Raw genomic sequence first — 27,442 nt, 5'->3', positions numbered from 1 at the left:
TAAATTGTCCCATCTTTGGCCCTTGGGAGCCTTTTCAAGTTGAATCTTGTAATCTTTTGTCACAGCCCCAGGAGTGTTTGATACCTTCCTTGCTGTCTGGTATGACAAGATGTTCCATGCTCAATTTACACATTTCCTGTCCCAGATCCAGAATTAGCCATTTATCTAAGGCGCCAGGGTTTCTTTTAATGGGAAATAGGAAAGAAAACAATCTGGGCTCTAGGCGTGCTTATTAGTCATCTTTTCCAGGCTCTTCCAGTGGATAATATTAGGATATATATATATATATATATATATATATATATATATATATATATATATATGTATATGTATATATATATATACACACACACACACACACACAAAATAAATAGTGAATTCATATTGGTATTTCCAATTTAAAGTTAGGATTATAAGGTTTTTATATAACTTCTTTAATTTTTGTATCTTTTACACCAAAAGTCTTGGTTCTTAATAATATAATTACTACTTGCTTTCTCCTACAATGCATACTAGTATCCAAATAAGGATTCCAGTATTATTAGTAACAATCTAATTACTGAGAACAGGTTAGGATTTCCATTTATCCCGCAAGGGATGTAGAGTTAAATTACCATGTCTTAAAGTCATTTGGAAAAGATTTCATTAAGTTGATAGTGAGCTTTCTTTGTTTTATTTTTCTTTTGATTTTTAGAGTTAAGAGTCCTTTGGGCTAAATACATAAAGGGGGAGGGGGCTGACAAACAGAAGTGCTCCTGGGTTTCCAGCAGAATGAAATGAAAATGTTGCATAGAAAGCACACTATAAACCACGAGATCTATGGGAATGTAAAGCTCTGCCTACTGTGATTATTGCCCTGTGGCAAAAGCCATCTTCACTCCCAGTTAGAGGATGCTATTGTCCAAGTTGTTCAGAGCTTCCCCTGGCCCCTGACTCAGGGTTGATTACTAGCCACTGGGGCCCAATAGTCTCCTTTGGCCATTTGACCTCTCCATGTCTCAGGCTTCTCATTTGGGGAGAAGTTAGAATACCTAACTCATAGATTTTCTGTGTAGATTAAAGGCAAATGTGTACTCTATTACATATTTTTCTTCTTCCCTCTCCTGCTTCCATCAGGAAAGTTGTGTGGGAAATTTAGACCATTTAGAACATGGCAACCAAGCAGACAGAGCCGGTCACCGTCATTAGCCTCCAGAAGCTGAGCCTGGAGACCCCAGAGCCACAGCCAAAAGGTAAGAGGATCACGGAAGTCTCATATCCTGAAGCTGCTGCTTAATCCCCCCCCCCCCCCCCCCCCCGTATTTACTAATTTTTATAAAAACGGACTGGTTTCTCAATATCTTCCTCCTCATTATTAGTGGCAATCCTCCACATACATTCTCTTTTCACAGAGGCTATTTCTCTCACTCTGCCCTTCCTTGTTAGAGTCAAAGACATTCACCGTGGAAGACGCCGTGGAGACCATTGGATTTGGACGATTCCACATTGCTTTGTTTCTGATCATGGGCAGCACTGGGGTAAGTGCTCCTTGGAGATCATTTGAGTCTCCAAAGCTAATACATTATTGGACACATAGAATCTTCCCTGACCTCCAGGTCTGGAGTGTCCATTCAGGGAAGGGAGTGATGGGGAACAGGAATCCTGGGAGGTGGTTAATTCAGAAATAATTTTCATTATTTTGGTTTGGTCATGAGCAAATAAATTTCTGTGTCTTTATGTTCTGGGAATTCAATATTCATTTTTTTTTTAATGTTTTTTTTTGAGAGAGAGAGGGGGAGAGAGAGAGAGCGTGAGCAGGGGAGAGGCAGAGAGAGAGAGAGAGGGAGACACAGGACGGAAGCAGGCTCCAGGCTCTGAGCTGTGTGCACAGAGCCTGATGCGGGGCCCGAACCCACAAACTATGAGATCATGACCTGAGCCAAAGTCAGACGCTCAACCGACTGAGCCACTCAGGTGCCCCTTTTCAGTATTCACTTTTATTTATTTATTTTAAATGTTTATTTATTTTGAGAGAGAGCGGGTGTGTTTGTACTTGTGTGTGCATGCGTGCGTGCAAGCACCAGGTGGGGAGGAGCAGAGAGAGAGGGAGAGAGAGAGAGAATCCCAAGTAGGCTCTGGGCTGTCAGCCCAGAGCTGGGCTCAAACTCACGAATCGTGAGATCATGACCTGAGCCAAAACCAAAAGTGGGATGCTTAACTGACTGAGCCACCCAGGTGCCCCTCAATATTCATTTTTTTTAAATGCTTTAAATCGCTTCCTTCGCTGCGAAGAGAGGAGAAAACTAATATCGTTCTAAGGAAAATTAGACACATGGTCCTCACATATTTTGTGCATAAGAATCCCATGGGACACCTGTTGTAATTACAGATTTCCAGAACCTTTAAGCGGCACTAATGCAGGTTTGCTATTTACCGTCAGCTGTTATGAGGAAAGAAGAGAGACGTCTCAGCCCCAGGGCTTTTGCTGACAGTGAAACCACTACAGACAAAGCTACTACTCCTTCTTTTTTTGTAGGTGCAGTGAGAATATGTCAGGAATATGATAATGACACTGAGACAGAATGGAAAATCTGAGGGAGGTGGTCCACATGACAGTGGCTTAAGGTGGGAGATAAAGATAGCCAAGAGACCAGTGAATAAATAATAGCCCTGACCCTCACTCTCTGCTAAGTGGTTTGAGAAAAACGTGGCACTTGACATGTTCTGAGGCATCACTCCAAAGCCCCACACTCCCAGGAGGCAGCTAGGTAAGGAAGGAGAGAAAGGCAAGACACGTCCTGGCCCTACTTTTATGATAACCAACAATACAATTTAGAGCATGTCTTCATCTATAAAGTAATATCTCATCTAGGCTCCAGAATGTTAAGATTCCATATTTCAAGGCATGAATGGGTATGAATGGCCAGGGTTTTATCCTAACTCTCCTCTACTTTCAACCAGAATATTTCTACTTCTGTTTTTCATATTTGGTTTCCAGTATGGTTTCACTACACGGTCCTCTTGGCTTAAACGCTGCTAAACTCTCTGCATCTTTTACCTTCAAATATGGCAAGAACCCTGTCTTTTCTTCCATAGCAGCAAGTGAAAAGGATATGCAGAATGTTTTTACCTTCCCAAATCAAACCATGTGTACAAAGAGACTGCATTTTTAGTGGTTATTATTTGTATTGGAAGGATGGTACTTGGGAGGGTGGTGCCTGGGTGGCTCAGTCAGTTAAGCATCTGACCCTTGATTTTGGCTTCGGTCATGATCTCATGGATTGTGAGTTCGAGCCCTGTGTCAGGCTTTGGGCTGACAGTGCAGAGCCTGCTTGGGATTCTCTCTCTCCCTCTCTCTCTGCCCTCCTCTGCTCATTCTTTCTCTCAAAGTAAAAATAAACTTAAAAAAAAAAGAAAGAAAGATGGGGGCACCTGGGTGGCTCAGTTGGTTGAGCATCCATCTTCGGCTCGGGTCTCATCTCACAGTTTGTGAGTTCTAGCCCCACGTGGGGCTCTTTGCTGACAACTCAGAGCCTAGAGCCCACTTCGGATTCTGTATCTCCCTCTCTCTCTGCCCCTCCCCCACTCACACTCTGTGTGTGTCTCTCTCTCTCCCTCAGAAAATAAATAAACATTTAAAACACGAAAGATGATGCTATTGTACTCCTTTCCCGAAGGATAGTTACCACCTCTATATAACTAATCCCTGATGTCCAGATCCAGATCCACATCTGTGGAGATTGTATGTCTATTGCCTATTTATACTTGATGTTGTTGTGAAATAGCTTCTGGTTTTCTTTAAGTGTTTTGTAAGTTGCTTCAGTTCTTCCCAACGCATCAAGATAGGAAGGGCTGTTTACCAGGTCTCTTCCTCCCTCCTTCCCCCCTCCCCCCCCCACAGAACTGTTTAATTGGGTGTTGTAACCAAATCCCTCCCCTGTTTTTAGGATGGGGCTGCTTTGGATGGATCTTCTCATCAGAATAGGTGTGCTGACAACAATGGGCATGGCTCCTCCGGGCCATGGTCTGTTAAAGTTCTTGGTCAGAGGCAGTGGGAGCAATAGTTGGGTTTCAGGGCCTCACATGACCAGGGTATATGTAGTAGCATCACAGCAGCAGCACAGCCTCAGTCTGTGACCAGGCTTCCTGCATCCCAGTGTCCTCTGAGGTCTTCTAAGATCTTCTTTTTCTTTTCTTTTTTTTAATGTTTATTTTTGAGAGAGAGACAGAGCACAAGTGGGAAGGGGCAGAGAGAGAGGGAGACACAGAATCGGAAGCAGGCTCTAGATTCTGAGCTGTCAGCACAGTTCCAGACATGGGACTTGAACCCATGGACTGTGAGATCATGACCTGAGCCGAAGTCGGATGCACTACCGACGGGGACACCCAGGAGCCTTTAGATCTTCTTATGCAGTGCTGCTCCTTCATGCCCCCTTCCCTAGGTTCTTGCTGGTGCCTCTCCCTTAAGCCTCCTGTATCAGAGTGATGCAGAGCTTTATCCTTATTGACTTACTTTCTCCTAAGACCATTTAGAAGGGTAGAGTCCTGATTAATATTGACCCAACTGCTCTATATTACTGAGAGATGTATAATAAATCAAACATCCGTCAGAGGTTGCCATGCCATCTCTTATTTATTATACTTTTTGGGCTAAGACATACCCACTATCTGAACTCTAAGCATGACTGTAATACTCTCCAAGAAGAGACAAGCCTTTACAATACCTTTCCAATTCCCATGTAATAGCTAACACCATTATACTTTGTTCATCCCAGACCTTCATGTTATAAATATGCAAATAGATCATAGTACATAATCCACATTACTATCAACTCTTCCCTAGCATCTGCTTCTTCCTTTCCCTGGGAGATAAACTCACTCCATAACAGATTGCAAGAAATGAACAAAGGATGATACCCAAACTTCCTATTGAAAGAAATATTTAGTAGCACAGCGTACCCTAAGTCTGCTGAATAGACACTCTTTCCTGATGATGAGCTCATTGTTCTGTACGTGCTGCTTTACTCTCTTCTAGTTTTCATGAGGCCTGCCTTCTATCTCAGCTTCTTGAGTTCAGAGACTAGTTCACAAATCCATCTGCAAAGGCTATGCCCTGAGACTTTCACAGTCATGAGTGTGAAGCAGCAAAGCTAGGTTGATGTAGATGCTGGTGATTAGCTAGATTCTCCCACTAGCTAAGTGGCTGCCCCCTCCCCACCCCAACACCCTCATAGTGCTGCCATGCAAATGCATAGATCAGCAACATCACAAAGAGATACGTGTCATAAATCTGTGGGAACCCTCTCAAATTGTTCAAATCATAGCTATTACATTCATGGAAGCCAGAGTTCTACTATACTTCTTTATCCAACTAGAAGGGCCGAGTGGGTTCACAATAGATGCTCCCTAAATGGGAGAAAGGGAAGGAGGAGGTTAGGATTAGAAGGATGGATGGACAGGCACACATGGGCAGAACTGAAGAGAAACCAGACAGAATACTAAGAATGTAAGAATACTAAGACATGGAATTCTCTCTCCTTCTTTAAGGTTGCCGAGGCCATGGAGATCATGTTAATAGCGGTCGTGTCTCCTGTCATCCGCTGTGAATGGCAGCTGGAGAATTGGCAGGTGGCATTAGTGACCACGGTGAGTGCCTGCTTTGAATGAACCAACTGAGAACCTAGGATTTCTGTTCCCCTTCCCCCATCCTACAGGGCTGAGAACAAGAGGCTCCCTCCCTGCTTGGTGTGTTGGCTTCCAAAGCTCATGGGTTGTTAGGGTCAAACTACCATTTTAGGTCTTTCTCTGTTGTTTTTTTTTTTTTTTCTCTCTTTTCCTGTAGGGAGCACAACCTTGAACTACTTGTTTTCTAGCCTCTATCAAGAGATTAGACAAGACAAATGCAAATCAGAGAGAGTAGCCCTTAAGTCATGGATTAGTTATGGTTTGAGTCAGACTGCAAATTAGATGAACTGTAGTCACTTAGGCAATCATCAGATCACCCTCACTGCAGTGAACTGTATTATGCATTCAACTTTCCTCAACGATGATTATGAATAGCCTTATGAATTGCACCCCAAGGTTTGCTACAGAGGGAATTAAGTATATTATATATCATTCTTTCAAAAGGTATTTATTAAGTGCCAATTGATTGCCATAAGGCTGTGTGCAGGCATGAGTGTTGGAGGGAGTGCAGGCAGTTCCGTGTTGCTTGAATAGAAAGTCAGGAAGAGAGCGCAGTATGAGACAAGGCTGCAGAGACAGGTGGGGACCAGAAGCATCTTGGAGTCTGTGCATGGACTCCATTCTGGAGACTACTGTAGGCTCCTGTGGCCCAACTTGCATCAGCATGTGCAAATTCTCCAAGCAAAAAATAGTTGGCCTATATGATAGTTTTTCAAATTACTGTTTTATGTAACAGGAATCAAGTTCACCCAAACACATCATTGACTTCGTAGTTGTCATGTGTTTCTCATTAAATGGATATTAAAGTATACTTCCCATCATGCACAGCTCTGGTAAATGTATTTGTTTTTTTTAATCTTGAAAGAGGTTCTTCATGCTTAAAAATGTTGGAGGCCACACTGTGGATGACAGGGAGCCATTCAGGGGCTTTAAGGAGGGACACACAGGGTCAGCTTCCAGAAGCTCTGAGGAGATAAGGTTGGACAGTAGATAAGTTAGTGGTAGTAAAGCAGCAGAGTGAGTGGAGGTGAGGAAGCATGTTCTGGAAGTATTTGAGAGGTCACATCAGCCAAGGAGGCAAAAGAAACACAAGGTGAGAGGTGGAGAATTGACTTACTTGGGTATTGAAGCTGGTTTTCATGAAGGCAGGACTTAAGAGAGAACTCTGATGAGCCAGGTGCTGAGATTCTCACTGAAATGGGAGTGTCAAGGGCAGGTGGCAGTTGATGGGTACGGGATACAGAGTCACATGGCAGAGTTCTTGAAAGAGGGTGAGGCTCTGTAAGAGAGTAAGAGTTACGGCCTGAAATTGGCCATGGAGAATGCTGGAAGTTATCCCCATCCCCCTCGCCTTCTGCGGGTTATGGGCAGAGAGCAGCCTTTGCTGCAGAAGACTTCTGGGGAAGGGCTGTCCCCTCCTCACACTTGGGAATTCTTGACCTGGGAATTCTCGTCTGTGTTGGGAACCAGGAACCTCCTTCTCACCTCAGGGACTGATCTGAGTTCTCTCAGATGACATATAATGTCCACCCAGTTGTGTTTCTCTCTTTGTCATGGAGGCCTCAGTCCCAGCAGCACATGTACAGATGTGCTTATTTTCTTACATCCATTTCCCTCTTTAAAGTTCCTTTTTAAATTTTGTTGCACTTGTTCCTTTTTTTTTTTTTTTTAAGTTCTAGTACTTTGGGGGCATGTGGGTGGCTCAGTTGGTTGAACATCTGGCTCTTGGTTTCAGCTCAGTTCTGATCTCAGGATTTGGGTGATCGAGCCCTGCGTCAGGCTCTGTGCTGCCATTGAGGAGCCTGCTTGGAATTCTCTCTCTCCCTCTCTCTGTCTCTGCGCCCCTCCCCCCCCCCCCATTACATGCTCTGTCTCTCTCAAAATAAATAAACTTAAAAAAATTTCTAGTACTTTTTTAGTCTGGAAAACCTCCAAAAGCATGGAGGTTAAAGAATACCCTACTAAAGAATGAATGGGTCAACCAGGCAATTAGGGAAGAAATTAAAAAATATATGGAAACAAATGAAAATGAAAATACAACAATCCAAATGCTTTGGGATGCAGTGAAGGCAGTTCTGAGAGGAAACTACATTGCAATCCAGGCCTATCTCAAGAAACAGGAAAAATCTCAAATACAAAATCTAACAGCACACCTACAGAAACTAGAAGCAGAACAGCAAAGACATCCGAAACCCAGAAAGAGAGAAATAATAAAGATCAGAGCAGAAATAAACAATCTAGGATCTAAAAAAAAAAAACAAAAAAACAGTAGAGCAGATCAATGAAACCATGACTTGGTTTTTTGAAAAAATAAATAAAATTGATAAACCTCTAGCTAGTCTTTTCAAAAAGAAAAGGGAGATGACCCAAATAGGTCAAGTCATGAATGAAAATGGAATTATTATAACCAATACCACAGAAATACAAGCAATTATCAGGGAATATGATGGAAAATTATATGCCAACAAACTGGAAACCCTGGAAGAAATGGACAAATTCCTAAGCACCCACACACTTCCAAAACTCAAACAGGAAGAAATAGAAAATTTGAACAGACCCATACGTAGTGAAGAAATTGAATCAGTTATCAAAAATCTCCCAACAAATAAGAGTCCAGGACCAGATGGCTTCCCTGGAGAATTCTACCAGACATTTAAAGCAGAGATAATACCTATCCTTCTCAAGCTGTTCCAAAAAATAGAAAGGGAAGGAAAACTTCCAGGCTCATTCTATGAAGCCAGCATTACTTTGATTCCCAAACCAGACAGAGACTCAGCAAAAAAAGAGAACAACAGGCCAATATCCATGATGAATATGGATGCAAAACTTCTCAACAAGATATGAGCAAACCAAATTCAACAGCATATAAAAAGAATTATTCATCATGATCAAGTGGGATTCATTCCTGGGCTGCAGGGCTAGTTCAACATTCACAAATCAATCAATGTGATACATCACATTAATAAAAGAAAAGAAAAGAACCATATGATCCTGTCAATCAGTGCAGAAAAAGCATTTGACAAAATTCAGCATTCTTTCCTAATAAAAACCCTCGAGAAAGTTGGGATAGAGGAACATACTTAAACATCGTAAAAGCCATTTATGAAAAGCCCACAGCTAATATCATCCTCAATGGGGAAAAACTGAGAGCTTTTTCCCTGAGATCAGAAACACTACAGGGATGTCCACTTTCACCGCTGTTGTTTAACATAGCGTTGGAAGTTCTAGCATCAGCAATCAGACAACAAAAGGAAATCAAAGGCATCAAAATTGGCAAAGATGAAGTCAAGCTTTCACTTTTTGCAGATGACATGACATTATACATAGAAAACCCGATAGACTCCACCAAAAGTCTGCTAGACCTGATACATGAATTCAGCAAAGTCGCAGGATACAAAATCAATGTACAGAAATCAGTTGCATTCTATACACTAGTAATGAAGCAACAGAAAGACAAATACAGAAACTGATCCCATTCTCAATTGCACCAAGAATCATAAAATACGTAGGAATAAACCTAGCCAAAGATGTAAAAGATCTGTATGCTGAAAACTATAGAAAGCTTATGAAGGAAATTGAAGAAGATACAAAGAAATGGAAAAACATTCCATGCTCATGGATTGGAAGAATAAATATTGTTAAAATGTCAATACCACCCAAAGCAATCTACACATTCAGTGCCATCCCAGTCAAAATTGCACCAGCATTCTTCTCGAAGCTCAAAGAAGCAATCCTAAAATTTGTATGGAACCACAAAAGACTCCGAATAGCCAAATATTGGAGAAGAAGACCAAAGCAGGAGGCATCACAATCCCAGACTTTAGCCTCTACTACAAAGCTGTAAGCACCAAGACAGCATGGTATTGGCACAAAAACAGACACACAGACCAATGGAATAGAATAGAGACTCCAGAAGTGGACCCACAAACGTATGGCCAACTAATCTTTGACAAAGCAGGAAAGAATATCCAATGGAAAAAAGACAGTCTCTTTAACAAATGGTGCTAGGAGAACTGGGCAGCAACATGAAGAAGGTTGAAACTAGACCACTTTCTCACACCATTCACAAAAATAAGCTCAAAATGGATGAAGGACCTGAATGTGAGACAGGAAACCATCAAGAGTCTAGAGGAGAAAGCAGGAAAAAAACCTCTCTGACCTCAGCCGTAGCAATTTCTTGCTTGACACATCCCCAAAAGCAAGGGAATTAAAAGCAATTTCTTACTTGGCACATCCCTAATAGTTCATTGGGACCTCATGAACATAAAAATTTTCTGCACTGCAAAGGAAACAATCAGCAAAACTAAAAGGCAACTGAAGGAATGGGAAAAGATATTTGCAAATGACATATCAGACAAAGGGCTAGTATCTAAAATCTGTAAAGAACTCACCAAACTCCACACCCAAAAAACAAATAATCCATGAAGAAATGCGCAGAAGACATGAATAGACACTTCTCTAAAGAAGACATACGGAGGGCCAACAGGCACTTGAAAAGATGCTCAACGTCACTCCTCATCAGGGAAATACAAATCAAAAACACACTGAGATACCACCTCACGCCAGTCAGAGTGGCTAAAATGAACAAATCAGGAGACTATAGATGCTGGCGAGGATGTGGAGAAAGGAGAACCTTCTTGCACTGCTGGTGGGAATGCAAACTGGTGCAGCTGCTCTGGAAAACAGTGTGGAGGCTCCTCAAAAAATTAAAAATAGACTTACCCTATGACCCAGCAGTAGCACTGCTAGGAATTTCCCCAAGGGATACAGGAGTACTGATGCATAGAGGCACTTGTACCCCAATGTTTATAGCAGCACTTTCAACAATAGCCAAATTATGGAAAGAGCCTAAATGTCCATCAACTGATGAATGCATAAAGAAACTGTGGTTTATATACACAATGGAATACTAGTTGACAATGAGAAAGAATGAAATATGGCCTTTTGTAGCAACGTGGATGGAACTGGTGACTATTATGCTAAGTGAAATAAGTCAGGCAGAGAACAAAAGATACCATATGTTTTCACTCTTATGTGGATCCTGAGAAACTTAACAGAAGACCGGGGGGAGATGAAGGGGGGAAAAAGTTACAGAGAGGGAAGGAGGCAAACCATAAGAGACTCTTAAATACTGAGAATAAACTGAGGGCTGATGGGGAGTGGGAGAGAGGGGAAGGTGGGTGATGGGCATTGAGGAGGGCCCCTGCTGGGAGGAGCACTGGGTGTTATATGGAAACCAATTTGACAAATTGTATGTGTGTGTGTATATATATATATATATATATATATAATTTTCTATTACATTTTTTAAAGTTTATTTATTTTGGGAGAGAGAGAGAGTGAGCAAGAGACTACCAGCAGGGAAGGGGCAGAGAGAGAGGGAGAGAGACAGAATCCCAAGCAGTTTCCACCAACTGTGAGATCATGACCTGAGCTGAAGTCAAGAGTCAACCGCTTAAGTGACTGAGCCACCCAGGCACCCCTGAAGTTCTACTACTTTTAGAAAAGGGAAGGGGTATAAATAAAAAATAGCTGAAGACCTTACCTGGGCTTGTAATTAAGCGACTCAGCCATTTTTCATTTTCTTCTATGTACAAAAGTTAGTTGCAATTTTGAGAGCATTGCTTGTCGATCCTGGACCCGTAGAGTGTTGTAAGGTTTCGTGTAATGATAGCTGCACACGCCCGGCTGGTTTTGTGGCCACACACGTCTTGATTCCCGAGGATGCTGGGAGGTCCAGCTGCGGTGTTTGCGTCTGTCACCTCACGAAACTATATTACATGGTTCGCTTTTGACACTTACAACTGACATTTCACCGGTTGGGTTTATGTTGTTCCCGGTGGCATCTAAGGAGGCTCCCTAACATCAGCTGTAACACGACTTCCTTGTTAGGTGGGTCCCCTCTCCAAGAACTGTCCTCTAGGGAATTCAAGTCACCCCCGGTGAGACCATTTCTTGCTCAGAGTTCCTGGCCGACTACCATTCTTTAGTGTCTGTCATCCTGGCTGTGAGTCCCATCTTCCGTGGGCAACTGTGCTCTGGGCTCACTGACCACAGCCTTGCTTACAAGGAGGGGCCCAGACTGATTCAGCCAGGTGGCCACATGTTCCTCATCTCCCAGGCTTCCCTTTCCCCAACCCCAACACCACCTTCTGGTCAGCCTGGCCCGAGAAGTTAATTGTAAAACCTTGAGGAAGGTGGATGAATTACGGTTCCTCGTTTTGTGACTGAAGAAACAAAACTTCATGGGGTGTGTGAAACAGAAATAGAAGAGTCTTTTCTATGCTAGAAATAAGGGCCTGCAGAAAAGGCAGACCCCTTGGAAGAGAGGGGGGAGAGGCAGGGAGAAAGAGAGAGAGTTTTGTGTCTTCAAGCCTCTGTGTGCTTTTCCAACAGGATCAGCGTTCACAAGCTTTGGGGTTCACACAGGCTTTGAGTCAAAGTTTGTGCTCCAGATACACTTAATAATAAACAACTTAGCCTTAGGAAAGTCATTTCTTTACCCTGAATGGAAAGAAAACAGGAAAGAAAAAAAAAAGACAACAGCCACTGATGGGAGAGAACAGAGGAAACTTTAAATTTAATCTTATTTGACTCTTTCCTTCACCTTTATTAGTTAATTAAATTTAATCTGGTTGCAACTTAGATGCAACATAACACCTCAATGAACAAAAATGTTTTAAATCCAAAGAGCCACTTTCCTCTCTGCCCTGGGTGGTTTGTGTATGACTTCCTTTTATTCAAGTCTGGTCAAGTCTTCTTCCTTCTTGGAGGGAGTTTGATAACTCCATGATAGAAACTGGTTAATTTCAGGGATACCCAAATTTTGAGATTCGCCAACTGATATGATTTTTTTTTGTAGTTTTCACACCCAGCACAGAGCCCAATGCAGGACTTGAACTCAGGATCTGAGATCAGGACCTGAGCCGAGATCAAGAGTTGATGCTTAACTGACTAAGCCACCAGGCACCCCACTGACATGATTTTTTTCTTAAGTTTGCAAAAAATTAATTTTTTTTTTAATTTTGAGAGAGAGGGGGGAGGCAGAGAGAGGGAGGGAGAGGATCCCAAATAGGCTCCACACTGTCAGCACAGAGTCTGATGTGGGGCTTGAACTCATGAACTATGAGATCATGACCTGAGCTGAAATCAAGAGTCAGATACTTAACCAACTGAGCCACCCATGTGCCCCTGATATAATTATTTTTTAACTGGTATAATTTTTTTTTTAACTGAGTGGCTGACATAGGGTTGACATTAATACACACACACACATATTTGATAATTGATTATTAAGGTCATTAGACAATGAGAAAGAGGTAAAAAATCTTGCTATCAGCTATCATCTTTCAAAAAAAAAGTGCACATTGGGGCGCCTGGGTGGCTCAGTTGGTTGAGTGTCCGACTTCAGCTCAGGTCATGATCTCACAGTCCATGATTTCGAGCCCCGTGTCAGGCTCTGTGCTGACTGCTCAGAGCCTGGAGCCTGTTTCAGATTCTGTGTCTCCTCCTCTCTCTGCCCCTCCCATGCTCATGCTCTATCTCTCTCTGTCTCTCAATAATAAATAAACGTTAAGGAAAAAAAATTTAAAAGAAAAAGTGCACATTAATACCAACAATCAGAAAGAAAATATTCCAGAATAAAAAGTCTTGGCATTTAGAAAGCACTGACTTCTTCCCTCTCCTCCCCCCCCCCCCCTTCTATCCTGGAAAGTACAGTGCACAGAGGAAAAACATGGCTTTGTGTTCAAGAATAGATATGGGTTGTTGTTTTCTTTTTAAATATAGTTCCCAGTGGAAGAAATGTGTTTGAGTCTTCCTTAAGATGAGTAGGGAAGGGAGAAAGAAAGAAAGCAAAGCAGGCAGAGAGAAAGACAGCCCTCTTATTGAAAAAGTCTTAGAAATGCAAGCTAACACCTTTCCTTTGATTACCCTAGAGGCAATCAGTCCGAGATCTTACTAGGAAGGAAAGCTAGTGAAGCCTGGAACTGCCTGAAAGAAGAAAAATAAGTAGCCTAAAGACACAAACATCAGATCACAGCTCAGGCTGAGTTAAAATGCTGGTAATCATATCTAGCTTCTTGAATTTTATCAGTGTAGGGCAAGCCATTGTGAGAGCAAGTGAGGAAAAGAAATAGATTTGTATTAGTTTTGAAGAGTGTTTCTAAATGATTCTTTTGGTGTTTGTTTAAAGTTTCTGTTTACCTGTGAGAACACAAAGGAAAATTGCTTCTAGAAGTCTCAACTTACGTGTGGAATAAGGCAGGTCATGAATGACTGGAGTTTGTTTTTTTAATTCTTAAAATGGAAATTCGCGATGATACATCTGAGTAGAATGAGGCCAGTGCCATCATCTTGGATCAGAGGGGAAGCAGTGACCTGTTCCTTCGACTCCTGTTTCCACCTGGAGGCAGTGTCTCCAGGTGTGGGGTGAGCCAAGGGGAGACGTCAGCCTCGGGAGCCCTGAACATGTTAACCAGAGACAGGAAAGTTTTGTGAACACACATTCTTCACTTTCCTTCACCTTCACACGTGTCCAATCGACTTTTCGTTAAAATGGAGGAATGAGAAACGGAGTAAGCAGCATATTAGCCTGCCCACAGGATAATTTTTTCTCACTCCACCTCCAGATGGTGTTTTTTGGCTACATGGTATTCAGCATCCTCTTTGGCCTTCTGGCTGACAGATATGGCCGCTGGAAGGTAGGTTGGCCTTGAAGAAGGATTTGTAATTCTCTTTTATGTTTTCCTTTGTGATGATGTCACCACTGCTTCTCTCTCTCTTTTTTAAAAAAAATATTTATTTTGGGAAAGAGAGAGAGAGAGAGAGAGAGAGTGTGTGGGGGTGGGGGGTGGAGGGGTGGGACAGAGAAAGAGGGAGAGAGAATCCCAAGCTCAAACTCAGAAACTATGAAATCATGATCTGAGCTGAAACCAAGAGTTGGATGCTTTCCTGACTGAACCACCCAGGCGCCCCTGATCATTTTCATTCCAGAAATCTAGCCTGTTTGGATCACCAGAGAACCACAGAGATTTATGCACAGACATTGTCACGGCCAATTGTAATAGTGAGAAAACCTCAGCATTAAACTATACGGGACGGGTTTATGCATTGTATTATGTATTCTAGTCCTTTCCATTGGAATATTTTGCAGCCATTAAAAATATTTTTTCCCTTTCAAACAGGGAAAATAGAATAAAAACATGTTGACAGTATTTTCTTTGGGTTGGGGAGTCAAGCAAGTCAAGCAAGATTTAAATATTTTGTTTTTCTCTTTTTCTTCCATATTCTCTACTGTGAATTTGTACTATTCTTAAAGTACGAAGAAAAAGAGAAAAAGCAATTACTTGAAATTTTCTCCTCATGCCCCTTCCAAGACCGTGCTTCACGGTGCTCTAGCGAGGGCAATTTTTTGCACCCTGATTTCCAAGTTTAGGCTCCTGTCACCTGTCAGGGTGGAGGCAGTTGGGCGGTTTTGACACATGGTGTAAATTTGGAATGCCTGGGCTTTCAGGCACTACAGTGGCACTGTTTGTGTCGCTTGAAGATCCGGAGAGATTGGTGATCTGCCTGTGCATTAGCTGCTCAGAGAAGCAAGCGTCCGGATGGAAATTACGAAATCACCTTCGGAAGTTAAATTTTCTCCTGTGCCTTCCTTTGACGCAGGCCCCATTAATAAGTCTCCTTTTGTTGCTTTAGATTTTGCTCATCTCGTTCCTGTGGGGAGCCTACTTCTCCTTGCTGACCTCTTTCTCTCCCTCGTACATCTGGTTTGTCTTCCTGCGGACAATGGTGGGCTGTGGTGTGTCTGGCCATGCACAAGGGTAAAGACTTCACCTGGGGGATGCTTGAGAAGAGGATGTGTACACCCCCAGATACTTACACACACTCTGTGGTCAATGGGTCAATAGCATCAATAAGTTGCAGATAGATAAGACCCCACTTGGGCTAATTTTTCAGCGAATGACTGGTTGATTGATTGATTGATTGGAGTGATGGCTGCTAAGAGCTATTTGCTCATTAAATGACGTTTGTTTGATGGTGAGGCCAGCAGAGTGCACTAGATTGAACGTGTGTCAACTTTTCCATCCCTAAGGCTGATCTTTATCTCATTAGACAAAATGGTAGTCAGAAGTGCCATATGAGGTAGGAAACAAACGCAATCTATTCATTTCTTGAGGATTTGTTGCAAGAGTTTAGTTTGATCAGAAGCCCCTTTCACATTTAGGAGTCACTGTGTGTGTGTGTGTGTGTGTGTGTGTGTGTGTGTGTGTGTATGTATGTGTGTGCTTCAATGTTTATTTATTTTTGAGAGAGAGAGAGTGCAAGTGGGGAGTGCAGAGAGAGAGAGAGAGAGAGGGAGAGAGAGGGAAACACAGAATCCAAAGCAGGCTCCAGGCTCCGAGCTGTCAGCACAGAGCCGGATGCGGGGCTCAAACTCACCAACCTTGAGGTCACGACTGGAGCTGAAGTTGGACGCTTAACCGACTGAGCCACCCAGGCGCCCCTAGGAGTCACTGTTTTAAAGTGCCCTTGCCCGGTGATGGAAGACTGTGTCTAAGTGCATTTGCAAAGCAGAGGGGGAATGCGGAACCAGATTGTGGCTGCTTGTCCTCATCTGCCCCGGGATAAGTGCGCGGTGTCTTCCGGGCCTGGGCGTGGGAAAGGTGTTCCATTGAATGTTCAGCAACTTGGAGCCTCCCTTAAATTAACAGGGCCCCTCAGGCTACTCTCTCCTGGGTGCCTTGGAGCAAGTTACCCTTAGAATATATTAGGAGATATCAAAGCACCTAATTATTACCTTAATGTGTTGAAGAAAGACTATTCTTCCCTGGGGCATAAATTAAGCCCCACTCTGAGCTTTGGAGCCCTACAGGAGTAGAAGTGAGCTGGGATTTTAAAACATCCCTCAGGAAGGAGCAATAAAGCTACCAAGAAAGCCCAAACCCTGGTTAATAACCGCAACAGAGAAGAGCAATTAGAAAACTGATGGAATATGATTCTCTTTATTTGTCTATACCCAAAATTAATATGTACTTTATTAGAAACCAGTGCTTTGACTGTCATCATGTGTTGTGGTAACTATTTACTTCCTTTCAGGTGTATTTTAATTTCCCAAGTGTGTTTTAGAAAAGGGAATCAGGCTTGGCAAAACATTTTGCCAACTTTGCGGCACGGTGGGGGGAGGGGAGTGGTGGTGCAAAAAAAATGAGGCTTATCTCTCTTAAATGGTAGAAGGCTTAAAATAATTTCGGGAATAAGCATGTCAACAGAGGAGCAGCTGTAAGTTTCTTCTCCTTCTCTTATGTGGATATTGGCCCTGCTAGCAATTATACAGCAAAACATAATTGTTGAGGAGAAACTTCTGTTTTCCTTTACACGCTCACACTCAATACTTCTGACATCTGCACTTCTGACACTAAGTGTGTGGGTTATTTACACACCAACCAGTTTTTCAACACCAGGCGGCTGGTATACAGTTCAATTCAATTCTGACCCTAACTGGATCTGAACCTGACCCTGCAAGTGTAGGGCTCAGTCCCGCGAGGCTGTCACCCTTCTCAGACACCAATCACAAGTAGTAGGTCCCCAGGTTCTCCACAATTTCTGTCCACCTTGTTACAAATTGGAAGTTGCCACAAATTGTTCCTCGGACGCACTAATTTGGTAGAGAAGCTCGCAGAACCCCGGAAAACAGTTTACTTCCTACTGCAGTTTTATTACAAAGGAGATTTTAGAAGAAACAGATGAACAGCCAGATGAAGAGACGGACAGAGGGCAAGGTCTGGAAGGGTCCTGAGAGCGGAGCTTCTGTCCTTGTGGAGTTTCTGGCACACCCACCCACCCGGCCCAGCCCATAGATGTGTTCACCCGCCTGGCAACTCTCTGAACCTTGTGTGTTAGGGATTTTTATGGAGGCTTCGTTCGGGAGGCATGACTGGTTATCAGCTCATTTTCCACCACCCCCCCTCTCTCCAGAGGAAGGGGGACAGGGCTGAAAGACCCAAGGTTCTAATCACGGCTTGATCTTTTATGACCGGCCACCATTCAGGAGCTCACCAAGAGCCATCTCATTAGAACAAATGATGCTCCTTTGGATCAGGGAATTCCAAGGATTCTCAGTGTTCTGTGTCAGAAACCAGAGTCAAAGACCAAATATTAGCAGGAACTGGGAGCTATATATATGCATACACACACACACACACATACACACATGTATATACATATATATATACACATGTGTATATGTACATATATATATATGTACATATATACATACGTATACGTATGTGTATATATACGTATATATATACACATGTATATGTATATATACATATACACACACGTGTGTGTATATATATATATATGTATGTGTGTGTATATATATATGTATGTGTGTGTATATATATATATGTGCCATTGCTCTGTGACTGAAGACTAAGTGCATTTGCAAAGCAGAGAGAGACCACTGAAAGAGATTGTTAAGTATGTATAACAATATATGGTTACATATTATATATAAAAATATATTTCTTGCCACTTCATAATGGTGAAGTCTACATTTTCACCTCTGTGACAAGAAAAGTTATGATTTTTTTTTAAAGTTATTTGCTTTGATAAAAACAAAATTATTTTGTTTCACCTCCCTTCCTGTTTAGGCTAATCATAAAGACTGAATTTTTGCCTACAAAATATCGAGGCTATATGCTCCCCTTGTCTCAGGTAAGGTAAAAAAGGAAATCTACTCAGTCTTCAGTCTTCGGATCCTAAAGGATACGATGTACATGGTTTTTCTTCTGGCCAATGGATTGTTGATTATTTGATCAGCACACTGCCGATTTCTTGGTTTGAACTGGTGAGCACTGGGAATGTTTGATGCTGGAGGTCCTAGTCTGAGGTGCTCTGAGCCCTGGCTTCAGGGGAATGAGAGAAGCCCAGGAATGCATCTGGGATGGACTTCCTCTTCCCACTGAGTGGGAGCGGGGGGGCGATGGGGAGGACACAGCTACCCCTTTTTGGGCATCCCATCTGCTCTCCAGGGTTACTGGTATCTGCCAGGCCATAATTGGCCCCCGCCTGTGGGGACATGCCATAAGTGCCTCGTCTGGCTGGGCCATCTATCCAGGGGAGAAGACTGGGATGCTTCCAAGCCTTCCCCAGGCTCCGCTGACCCCTGAGGAGAGGTTTTGCATCCAGAAGCCAAGTCAACGAACAAATCTAGATGCCCTTGGACCATCTCTGGTGCTATCACTATCCAGAAGCCCTGACTTTCAGGCAATCCAGGAAAGAGACATCTCGTCTCACTGAAACATATTTGACAATAAAAAAAGCAGTAGGAGAATATTTTAAAATTTATTTTAGGGGCACCCGGGTGGCTCAGTTGGTTAAGTGTCCGACTCTTGATCTCAGCTCAGGTCTTGATCTTAGGATCATGAGTTCAAACTCCATGTTGGGCATTGTGCTGGGCACGAAGCCTACTTTAAAAAAAAAAAAAAACAATAGAGGCGCCTGAATGGCTTAGTGGGTTAAGCATCCGACTTCCGCTCAGGTCATGATGTCACGGCTCATGAGTTCAAGCCCCGTGTCAGGCTCTGTGCTGACAGCTCAGAGCCTGGAGCCTGCTTTGGACTCTGTGCCTCCCTCTCTCTGTGTCCCTCCTCTGCTCGTGCTCTGTCTCTCTCTCTCTGTCTCAAAAATAAATAAACATTAATAATAATAATAATAAATAAAATTTATTTCAAATTTTTCCAATACTAAATTTAGGCAACCAAAAATACAAAAGAACATAACAAACACTGCTGTGCTAACTCTTTACAGCTACCCCTTTTTGGGCATCCCATCTGCTCTCCAGGGTTAGTGGTAGCTGCCAGACTTTCTTCTGATCTTGGTTAAACTGAATGCACACACTTTTGATACTTAGCATTTGGATTTTACACTTAACGTTATTTAATGGGCTAGTCCTGCTCAAGCTTATCTGTGGACATTTTCTCTTTTGCCTGCCATTCATTCATCAGCATGCTTGCTGGTTAGGTCTTCTCCTTGCTCGTCTTACTTTCCTGCTCTCCTTGGGTCATCTAATTAGTTCCAGTGTTTTTAGCTATCTATATTTGTAAATGCCAAAAATCTTTATCTACAACCAAGAGCATGTCCTTGAACTTCAGAAGCAGGTAGCCAACAGACTACTTGACAGTCACTTGACTATCATATAGGCTCCACAGATATAATATGGATAGATTTCACCTCTTCATGTTCCCCTGAAACCTCTTATTTCCATGTTCCCACTGTATCAGGGACGTAAACTCAAGAACCAACCCCGACCCCTCCTGTCCCATCACCCCCGTCCGTTCAATCTGTCACCAAGCCCTGCTGATTCATTCCTTATTGATGGGCCCTCAGTTGCATTGTCCTATCAGCAGACCCTGTCACCTTTACCTCTAATATCTGTGCCGAATCTTCATCTTTTAAATTTTTTGCCATGTTGCTCCTAAGATCCTTTACAGTGCCGCATCACCTGTGATCTGGTCCATTGCAACAGCTTATTACCTTGTTTGTTGCCTCTTGTCTTGTTTGTTGCCTCTTCAGAAAGTTCATCCCTCAGCACTCAAGTCACACTCCCGGACATTTCTCTCTCTCTCTCTCTCTCTCTTTTTTTTTTTCATAGTCCTTAGCACTTTCTGAAATACTCTTGTTCATGTTTTATAATAGAAGTCTTTCGTGATAAAATAATCATCCCTTAATTAGTCTCCCCCAAAGGGCCTTTTTTTTTTTTATATCATCTTCTCTCCACCTCTGTGAGGTGGAGTTGGGTTGTCATTTAGTCTCTATCTTCCAGCGGGGAGATAATGCTCGGGCTAATACTTGGAATTGTTCTAATTCCCAAACCCATGGAGCCTGGCCGTAATTGGCTGCCATGTTATTTGTTGATGTGAAATTATCTTCAAGATACATTTTTCAGTACAAAAAGCAATATTTATACTCTGATGCCATTTGTGAAAAAAGAGAAGAGCAAGATATATCCTTATTAGCTTGTATATGCTTAGAACAACTTTGGAAGGACACACAGGAAATTGGTGATATTGATTCCTTCTGAGAAAAGACTGGACAACAGGGAACTCAGAGAGGAAGAGAATATTTTCAGCATTTTCCTTTGTGCCTTTTGAGTTATGAACCAGTAAATCTATTATTTATTCAACAGGGGAAGCACTATCACTGTCTCAGGTTTTTAAAACTTTGGCGACATTGCTGACCCCCTGTCTAGTGAGCCTTCTATTTATAGACAAGCAAACTGAGCCATGTTGAAGTGAAGCGATGTTCCGAGTTCATCCAGGTCATAGAGGTCGTGCTGGGATTAGAACCTGGGCCTCAGCTCCTCAAAGACCCTTTCCCCCCTCTCCTCCTCTCCCCCTCTCTCCTCTCATACTGAAATGCTTGACAGAGAGGCTCCCGGGAGAGGTGGTGTTGAGCACACTCGATAGGAGGAATTTTAAAGATTTTATTTTCAAGTAATCTCTGCACCCAACGTGGGACTTGAACTTACAACCCTGAGATCAAGAGTCGCATGCTTTACTGACTGAACCAGCCAGGCACCCTGATGGGAAGACTATTAATCTTCCATTCTCTCCCCAGGTTTTCTTTTCTTTTCTTTTCTTTTCTTTTCTTTTCTTTTCTTTTCTTTTCTTTTCTTTTCTTTTCTTTTCTTTTCTTTCCTTGTCTTTTCTTTTCTTTTCTTTTCTTTTCTTTTCTTTTCTTTTCTCTTTTCTTTTCTTTTCTTTTCTTTTCTTTTCTTTTCTTTTCTTTTCTTTTCCTTTTCTTTTTTTTCTTTTCTTTTCCTTTCCTTTCCCTTCCCTTCCTTTCCTTTCCTTTCCTTTCCTTTCCTTTCCTTTCCTTTCCTTTCCTTTCCTTTCCTTTCCTTTATTCATTTTTGAGAGACAGAGAGAAAAAAAGTGCTAGTTAGGGAGGGGCAGAGAGAGAGGGAGACACAGAATCCGAAGCAGGCTCCAGGCTCTGAGCTGTCGGCACAGAGCCCCACGTGGGGCTTGAACTCATGACCCATAAGATCGTGACCTGAACCGAAGTCGGACGCTTCACCGACTGAGCCACTCAGGTGCCCCTTCTCTCCCCAGGTTTTCTGGCTGGCTGGCTCCCTGCTTATCATTGGCCTGGCCTCTGTGGTCATCCCCACCATCGGGTGGCGGTGGCTCATCCGCATCGCCTCTATTCCTGGCATTATCCTCATCTTGGCCTTCAAGGTGAGGACGCTCACAGCCCTCCTCTGGTCCTCCCCTCCAGCTGGGCCAGTGTCCCCACAAGTACCTACCCCATACCTGCATCTTCCCTTTGCTCAAAACTGTCTCAGTCCACTTCATCCCTCCCCTCCTGTATCCTGCCTTATGATTGTTCATTACTGACCGTTTCGTCTGACAACTCCTCCCTGTTTGGGCTGACCCCTCTCTAAGCTTTAGAGCAGGTAGTTGGATGCCTTGTACACATTCTCAGGCCACTGCAGACCAGCTGGTTTGTCCTTCTGCATTCCCACTAATGTGCAGAATCACCATCTTCCTTAGGTTCCGTTGAATTATGTTCGTTGTTCAAAGTCGAGGTTGGCCACTCAGTGGAACTGGGATGTATTTTGTGTGTTTGTCACCTAACACTGTGGAATCAAAGAGTTGCAGATTTCAGAAGGGTGCTCGAAGGGTATTTGTTTCATACCCCCAGCCCAAAGTACACATCCTGTCTCTGCCAGAATACTTGCAGCTTTGCTGGAATACTTCAAGTTTGGGGCATTTTAATTTTTATTTATTTATTTATTTATTTATTTATTTATTTATTTATTTATTGAGAGAGAGAGAGAGAGAGAGAGAGAGAGAGAGAGAGAGAAAACACTAAAAGGGGAAGGGGCAGAGAGAGAGAGGGAAACACAGAATCTGAGACAGGCTCCAGGCTCTGAGCTGTCAGCGCAGAGCCCGATGCTGGGCTTCAACTCACAAACTGTAAGATCATGACCTGAACTGAAGTGGGACACTTATCACCTGAGCCACCCTGAGAAGTTTTAGACTTTAGACTTTATAGACTCCTTCAGTATGTTCCAACTGCAGTCAGCCCCAGTTCTTAGGAAGTTCTTTGTTCTGTTGAGAGGACCCCTTCCTCTCTTATGAATTTACCTGCGGTCTTAGCACTTCTCTGTGAAAAACCAGAGGAGTGTCGTCTACACGGTATTCTTCCAAATACTTAAGAACTAGCCTAACCAAAGCTTTCCTTCTCTGAATTAAACAGTATCATTACCTTCAACTCTTTCCCATGACACCTGCTCCCAGATCCCTGTCCATTTTTTTTTTTTTTCTGGATGAGCCGGGTGGTCAGGGTGCTCTCTGCACTGAACTGTGACTTGATGTCCCCCCAAAGACGTGCAGATGCCTGGGCCCAAGGGTTTAGCGGGCTTGGTGCTTCCCGTGAGCAGCCCATCTGCCTTGCTTCGTGTAGGCCAACTGTGCGGCTTCTTAGCCAACTGCCTCCCACAGCTGGGTACTGCTGGGCTTAGGATCAACTACAACCCAAGGTCTGTCCTATGTGAGTTGTTTCCAAATCTAGACACCTGAAAACTATAATTGGACAATTGATACGGTTTTTAAAAAATTTTCTTTAATGTTTATTTACTCTTGAAAGAGACAGAGACAGAGCATGAGCAGGGGAGGAGCAGAGAGAGAGGGAGACACAGAATCTGAAGCGGGCTCCATAGATACGAATGTAAAAGCTGGTAGTACCAGTGAGACTCAGTAGGCACCATCACAGCTTTCCTTCTGTGGCTGTGCAGGGGAGAGAGTGGTTTGTTCCAGTGGGGTGGTGCTCTTGAATTTGGCCTCGTGGGACGGAACAGCCTGCATTGGGATCCCCGGACAGTGGGGAAAGGGCATCTTGGCAGGACTGCTGCATCAGCCCAGTCATGAAGGCGTGAAATGCGGGACACGTTTGGGGAAGAGCAGGCAGGCTGGGATGAGGGGTGCTGGGAAGCTGGCTCATGCCTCCACGGAGCCTGGGTGGGAGGGAACACAGAAAAGGCCAGGAAAGCAGTCAGAATAATCCTGGTGGGCGATGAGGAGGAGCTGCCCTGCCCACTGGCCCCTGGCCACCAGGTGGGGAGCAGGGTGCTGCTGGGGGAGGTGCTTTTCTCAGGAAGAACCAGCTGGCCTTGACTGGTTGCGAGGCATGAGGGGCAGGAAGTGGTCCAAGGTGATTTTCAAGGTCCCAGCTTCCATAGAGGCCTGTACCGTTTTCTGGGTGTCATGTTCAAGACATTCAACAATCAGTGGGGTTGAGGGTCTGGCCAGTCAGGAGCAATTCTTCCACCTCATGGGTGCTAGAGGTCCCTGCTGTAGTCATGCTGTGGGGTGTTGCATGTGGGAGGTCGCAGGGCTACTGGGGAGAGGCTGGGGTGGCAGAGAAGTGGAGGCCCTGGGGCAGCAGTTATTTCCCAAGCGAATGTAAGAATTTACTTGTGTTAACAAGTAGGTTGAGCTGAATTGCTGCAAATCCGTACTGACCCGCTGTCATCAAGATGGAACTCCAATAAGGAGAAGATGACCTTATTTGTTCCGGAACCACTTGGAATGCACAGGATGCCTGCCTGCTGTTGGTGTGGCTTTGTGCTTGCTAATCTTCCATCTGGAAACTGGGGCGGCATGACGTATGCAGCAGTAATAGCCGATCCCCCGGGGTCCCAGCAGTTGCAACTCTGATGTTCTTTCCTTCTGCGCCCAGTTTATTCCTGAGTCTGCTCGCTTCAATGTCTCCACTGGGAACACTCAGGCTGCCTTGGCCACACTGGAGCACATCGCCAAGATGAACCGCTCCGTCATGCCAGAGGGGAGGCTGGTGGAGCCCATCCTGGTAAGTTCCCAGCCGGGAGGTCTCTTTCCCCCACCAGCCACCTCCTCGGGGAAGGGTGGAGGGGAGGGGACCTTCACTCTGGAGCCCTGCCCTGGAGGGAAGAGAAAAGAGCAGAGTAGACTGGGACAAAATCCAGCTGCACTCAGAGCCCGGTGGCCCTGGAAAGTTCCCTGCCTTCATTTTCCTCATCAATGAAATGGGAATAGTAACATCTACCTTGTGGAGCTAGTCACATGATTTGGCATCATTGTTTATATCGGTGAGAGATTGTTTTATAATTTCGTTTTCTTGTGCTGGCCTTATAAATGATATAAAATGGTATAAATAGTAAGGGGTCTCAAACTTATAAACCTCATTAAATGATTTGTAGTGCTTTTTAATTTATTTTTTATTTTTTAAAATGTTTATTTATTTTTGATAGAGAAGGAGGAGAGGGGCAGAGAGAGAGAGGGCAGAGAGAATCCCAAGCAGCCTCCACACTGCCAGCACAGAGCTTGACGTGGGGCTTGAACTCATAAATTGTGAGATTGTGACCTGAGCCATTGCCAGGAGTCAGATGCTTAACCAGCTGAGCCACCCAGGCACCCCCTTTTTAAATGATTTTTTATTTTTATTATTTTTTTTAACGTTTATTTATTTTTGAGACAGAGAGAGACAGAGCATGAACGGGGGAGGGTCAGAGAGAGAGGGAGACACAGAATCCGAAACAGGCTCCGGGCTCTGAGCCATCAGCACAGAGCCTGACGCAGGGCCTGAACTCAACAAACCGCGAGATCATGAAGTGAGCTGAAGTCGGACGCTTAACTGACTGAGCCACCCAGGCACCCCTAAATGATTTTTTAAAACACAGTTTGGCATTTAGTCTAATATTTCAGGACTCTCAAGGTCAATTTGAAATCATTTCTCACACCAGTGCTGACCACCCACCCATAGGCAGGCCAATCATAAGCTCTGGGAAGTTTGACCAATGGCACCTCCCTCACCTGTCCAGCCAACTTGGAGTACTTGGTGAAACTTGCCTCGAAAGTAGTTTATGCCTAATATTTTTTTTGAGGTGAGGGGTGGGGGATAATGCTGGGGTGTTACGGGGAGTTTTTAAAAGTATGATTCAATTTATGTAAAGGTCACAGTCTACTTTTGTTTAAGACTTTTGGTTGAGTCAATTTTGGTAACATATATATTTTAGAAAATTGTCCAGCTCATCTAAGTTTTCAAATTTATTGATGTAAAATCCCACTGTTCCCAGTGTTCTCTGATGAGTTTCAAAAATCTATGTATGTCCCCTCTTTCATTTTAATGCTGTTTATTTGTGGCTTCTCTCTTTTTTCTTGGTCCTCTTACTAGAGGTTTGTATAGTAACTTCAAAGAACAAGGGTTTTTTGTTTTTGGTGTTGTTGTTATTCTCTTTATTGATTTTTTTGGCGGCCTCATTAATTTCTATTCTTTGTTTTCTTCTTTAGCTTTTTATGTTTTTCTAGCTTCTTGAGTTCAGTACTTAGCTCATTTGTTGTCAGTCTTTTTGATTTTTAATGAAGCATTTAGCTACATTTGGCAAGTTTTGTTAGAGAGTAATTTTATTTTTATTTCTATTTTGTAACTGCTATGAACTTCTCTTTAACCAGTGTGTTATCTGTTAACACTCTTTTGTGTTCTTTGTTTCTAATTTAATTGCATTTTGGTCAGAAGATGTTATCAATTGTTTGGAATTTTGGAGACTTTTCTTTTGTTCTCTACATAGTGACTTTTCATTGATGTTCCATGTGTGCCTCAAAAGAGCGTGTGTTCTCATTGTATGTATTTTGTTATACGTTGTTAATTGTGCCATATAAATATCTGACACTTGTGCTAGATTTTGCTTAGCTGAGCTAACAGTTTGCCAATGACATGATGGCTTTGTTCATTTCTCCTTATAAGCCTGACAGTTTACTTCATGTAATTTGAGAATATCTTGGTGCTTCCTAGCATATGATTGACTTAATCTTATGGATAGATTTTATTATGATGTCACTTCTTTATACCGCTTTGGGTCTTACATTTTATTTTTGCTCATATTAGTGTATTGAAACTAGCTTAGGTTAGCATTTTTGCTGATGGATCTTTTTTCCAGACTTCATTTTTAACTTTTCTGTGTTACTTTGCTTTAAAATTGTTTCTTCTAATTATATAGCTGATCTTTTTTTTTTTTTTTCACTCAATCTGGTATTCTGTGTCTTTTAGCATTGAATTTGATTCAGTTACATCTATTGTGATTACTCACATATTTGGACTTCTGTCATTTTATTTTATATTTCCTCTTGACCATATATTTCCTTTTCTCCTTTCCTACCTTTTACTAGAGTGATTCAGTTTGATTTTCTCCCCACTGTGCTTCCTTCTACTGGCTTAGAATTTATTCATTCTGTTCCTTTTATTATAGAGGTAGCCCTTAAATATTGAAAATGTACTCCCACAATACCTATGTTTTTTAGTATCTTTATTTGCCATCTGAACAATACAAGGACCTTGAAAATATTAATTCTGATCTGCCCCAGTCTCATCTTCCAAATTATTTTTGTCTGATGTTTTGGTTTCCTGTTGTTTATAAGTTTTCCTAAATTAGACATTACTTTCTAAGCAGGTATCTATTTAGGTTTATTAATGTTTTTACTACTCTCTTTTTTAGTGGTTTCAGACTTAATTTTAACACCTACATTCTTGTATCCTTCTTCTTATTTGGTTAATTTGGTTTCATACTTAATATTTAAATGTTGGACTATCTGGGTTTAACTGAATATGAGAAACATGGTACAGGTCTAGCTTTGTCATATCCAAATGGCTAACCATTTACACTCATATATTTTTATCGAATAATTCATCCTTTGTATATTTGAATCTATTTTTGAATTCTCTATTG

The 27,442-nt window shown here is 42.8% G+C and overlaps 1 protein-coding gene across 4 annotated transcripts in view; it reads left to right on the top strand.

The window, feature by feature from the left end:
* Positions 1-27,442, top strand: part of SVOPL (SVOP like) — a 92,818-nt gene that overhangs the window by 22,698 nt on the left and 42,678 nt on the right. The window contains exons 2-9 of one of the 4 annotated variants that reach the window (XM_045052814.1): positions 1,117-1,232; positions 1,426-1,517; positions 5,527-5,625; positions 14,295-14,366; positions 15,364-15,488; positions 18,324-18,387; positions 21,789-21,914; positions 24,421-24,549. In XM_045052814.1, coding sequence (XP_044908749.1) covers positions 1,151-1,232; positions 1,426-1,517; positions 5,527-5,625; positions 14,295-14,366; positions 15,364-15,488; positions 18,324-18,387; positions 21,789-21,914; positions 24,421-24,549 — 789 coding nt within the window. In that variant the 5' untranslated portion in view covers positions 1,117-1,150. Of the gene's footprint in view, positions 1-475; positions 1,233-1,425; positions 1,518-5,526; positions 5,626-14,294; positions 14,367-15,363; positions 15,489-18,323; positions 18,388-21,788; positions 21,915-24,420; positions 24,550-27,442 lie in introns of those variants that run through there. The other 3 variants (XM_045052813.1, XM_023250606.2, XM_045052815.1) reach the window with 3 other exon arrangements.

The sequence above is a fragment of the Felis catus genome, chromosome A2 (assembly GCF_018350175.1).
Source record: "Felis catus isolate Fca126 chromosome A2, F.catus_Fca126_mat1.0, whole genome shotgun sequence".
Lineage (NCBI taxonomy): Eukaryota > Metazoa > Chordata > Mammalia > Carnivora > Felidae > Felis > Felis catus.
This window is presented reverse-complemented; position numbering and strand designations above follow the sequence as displayed.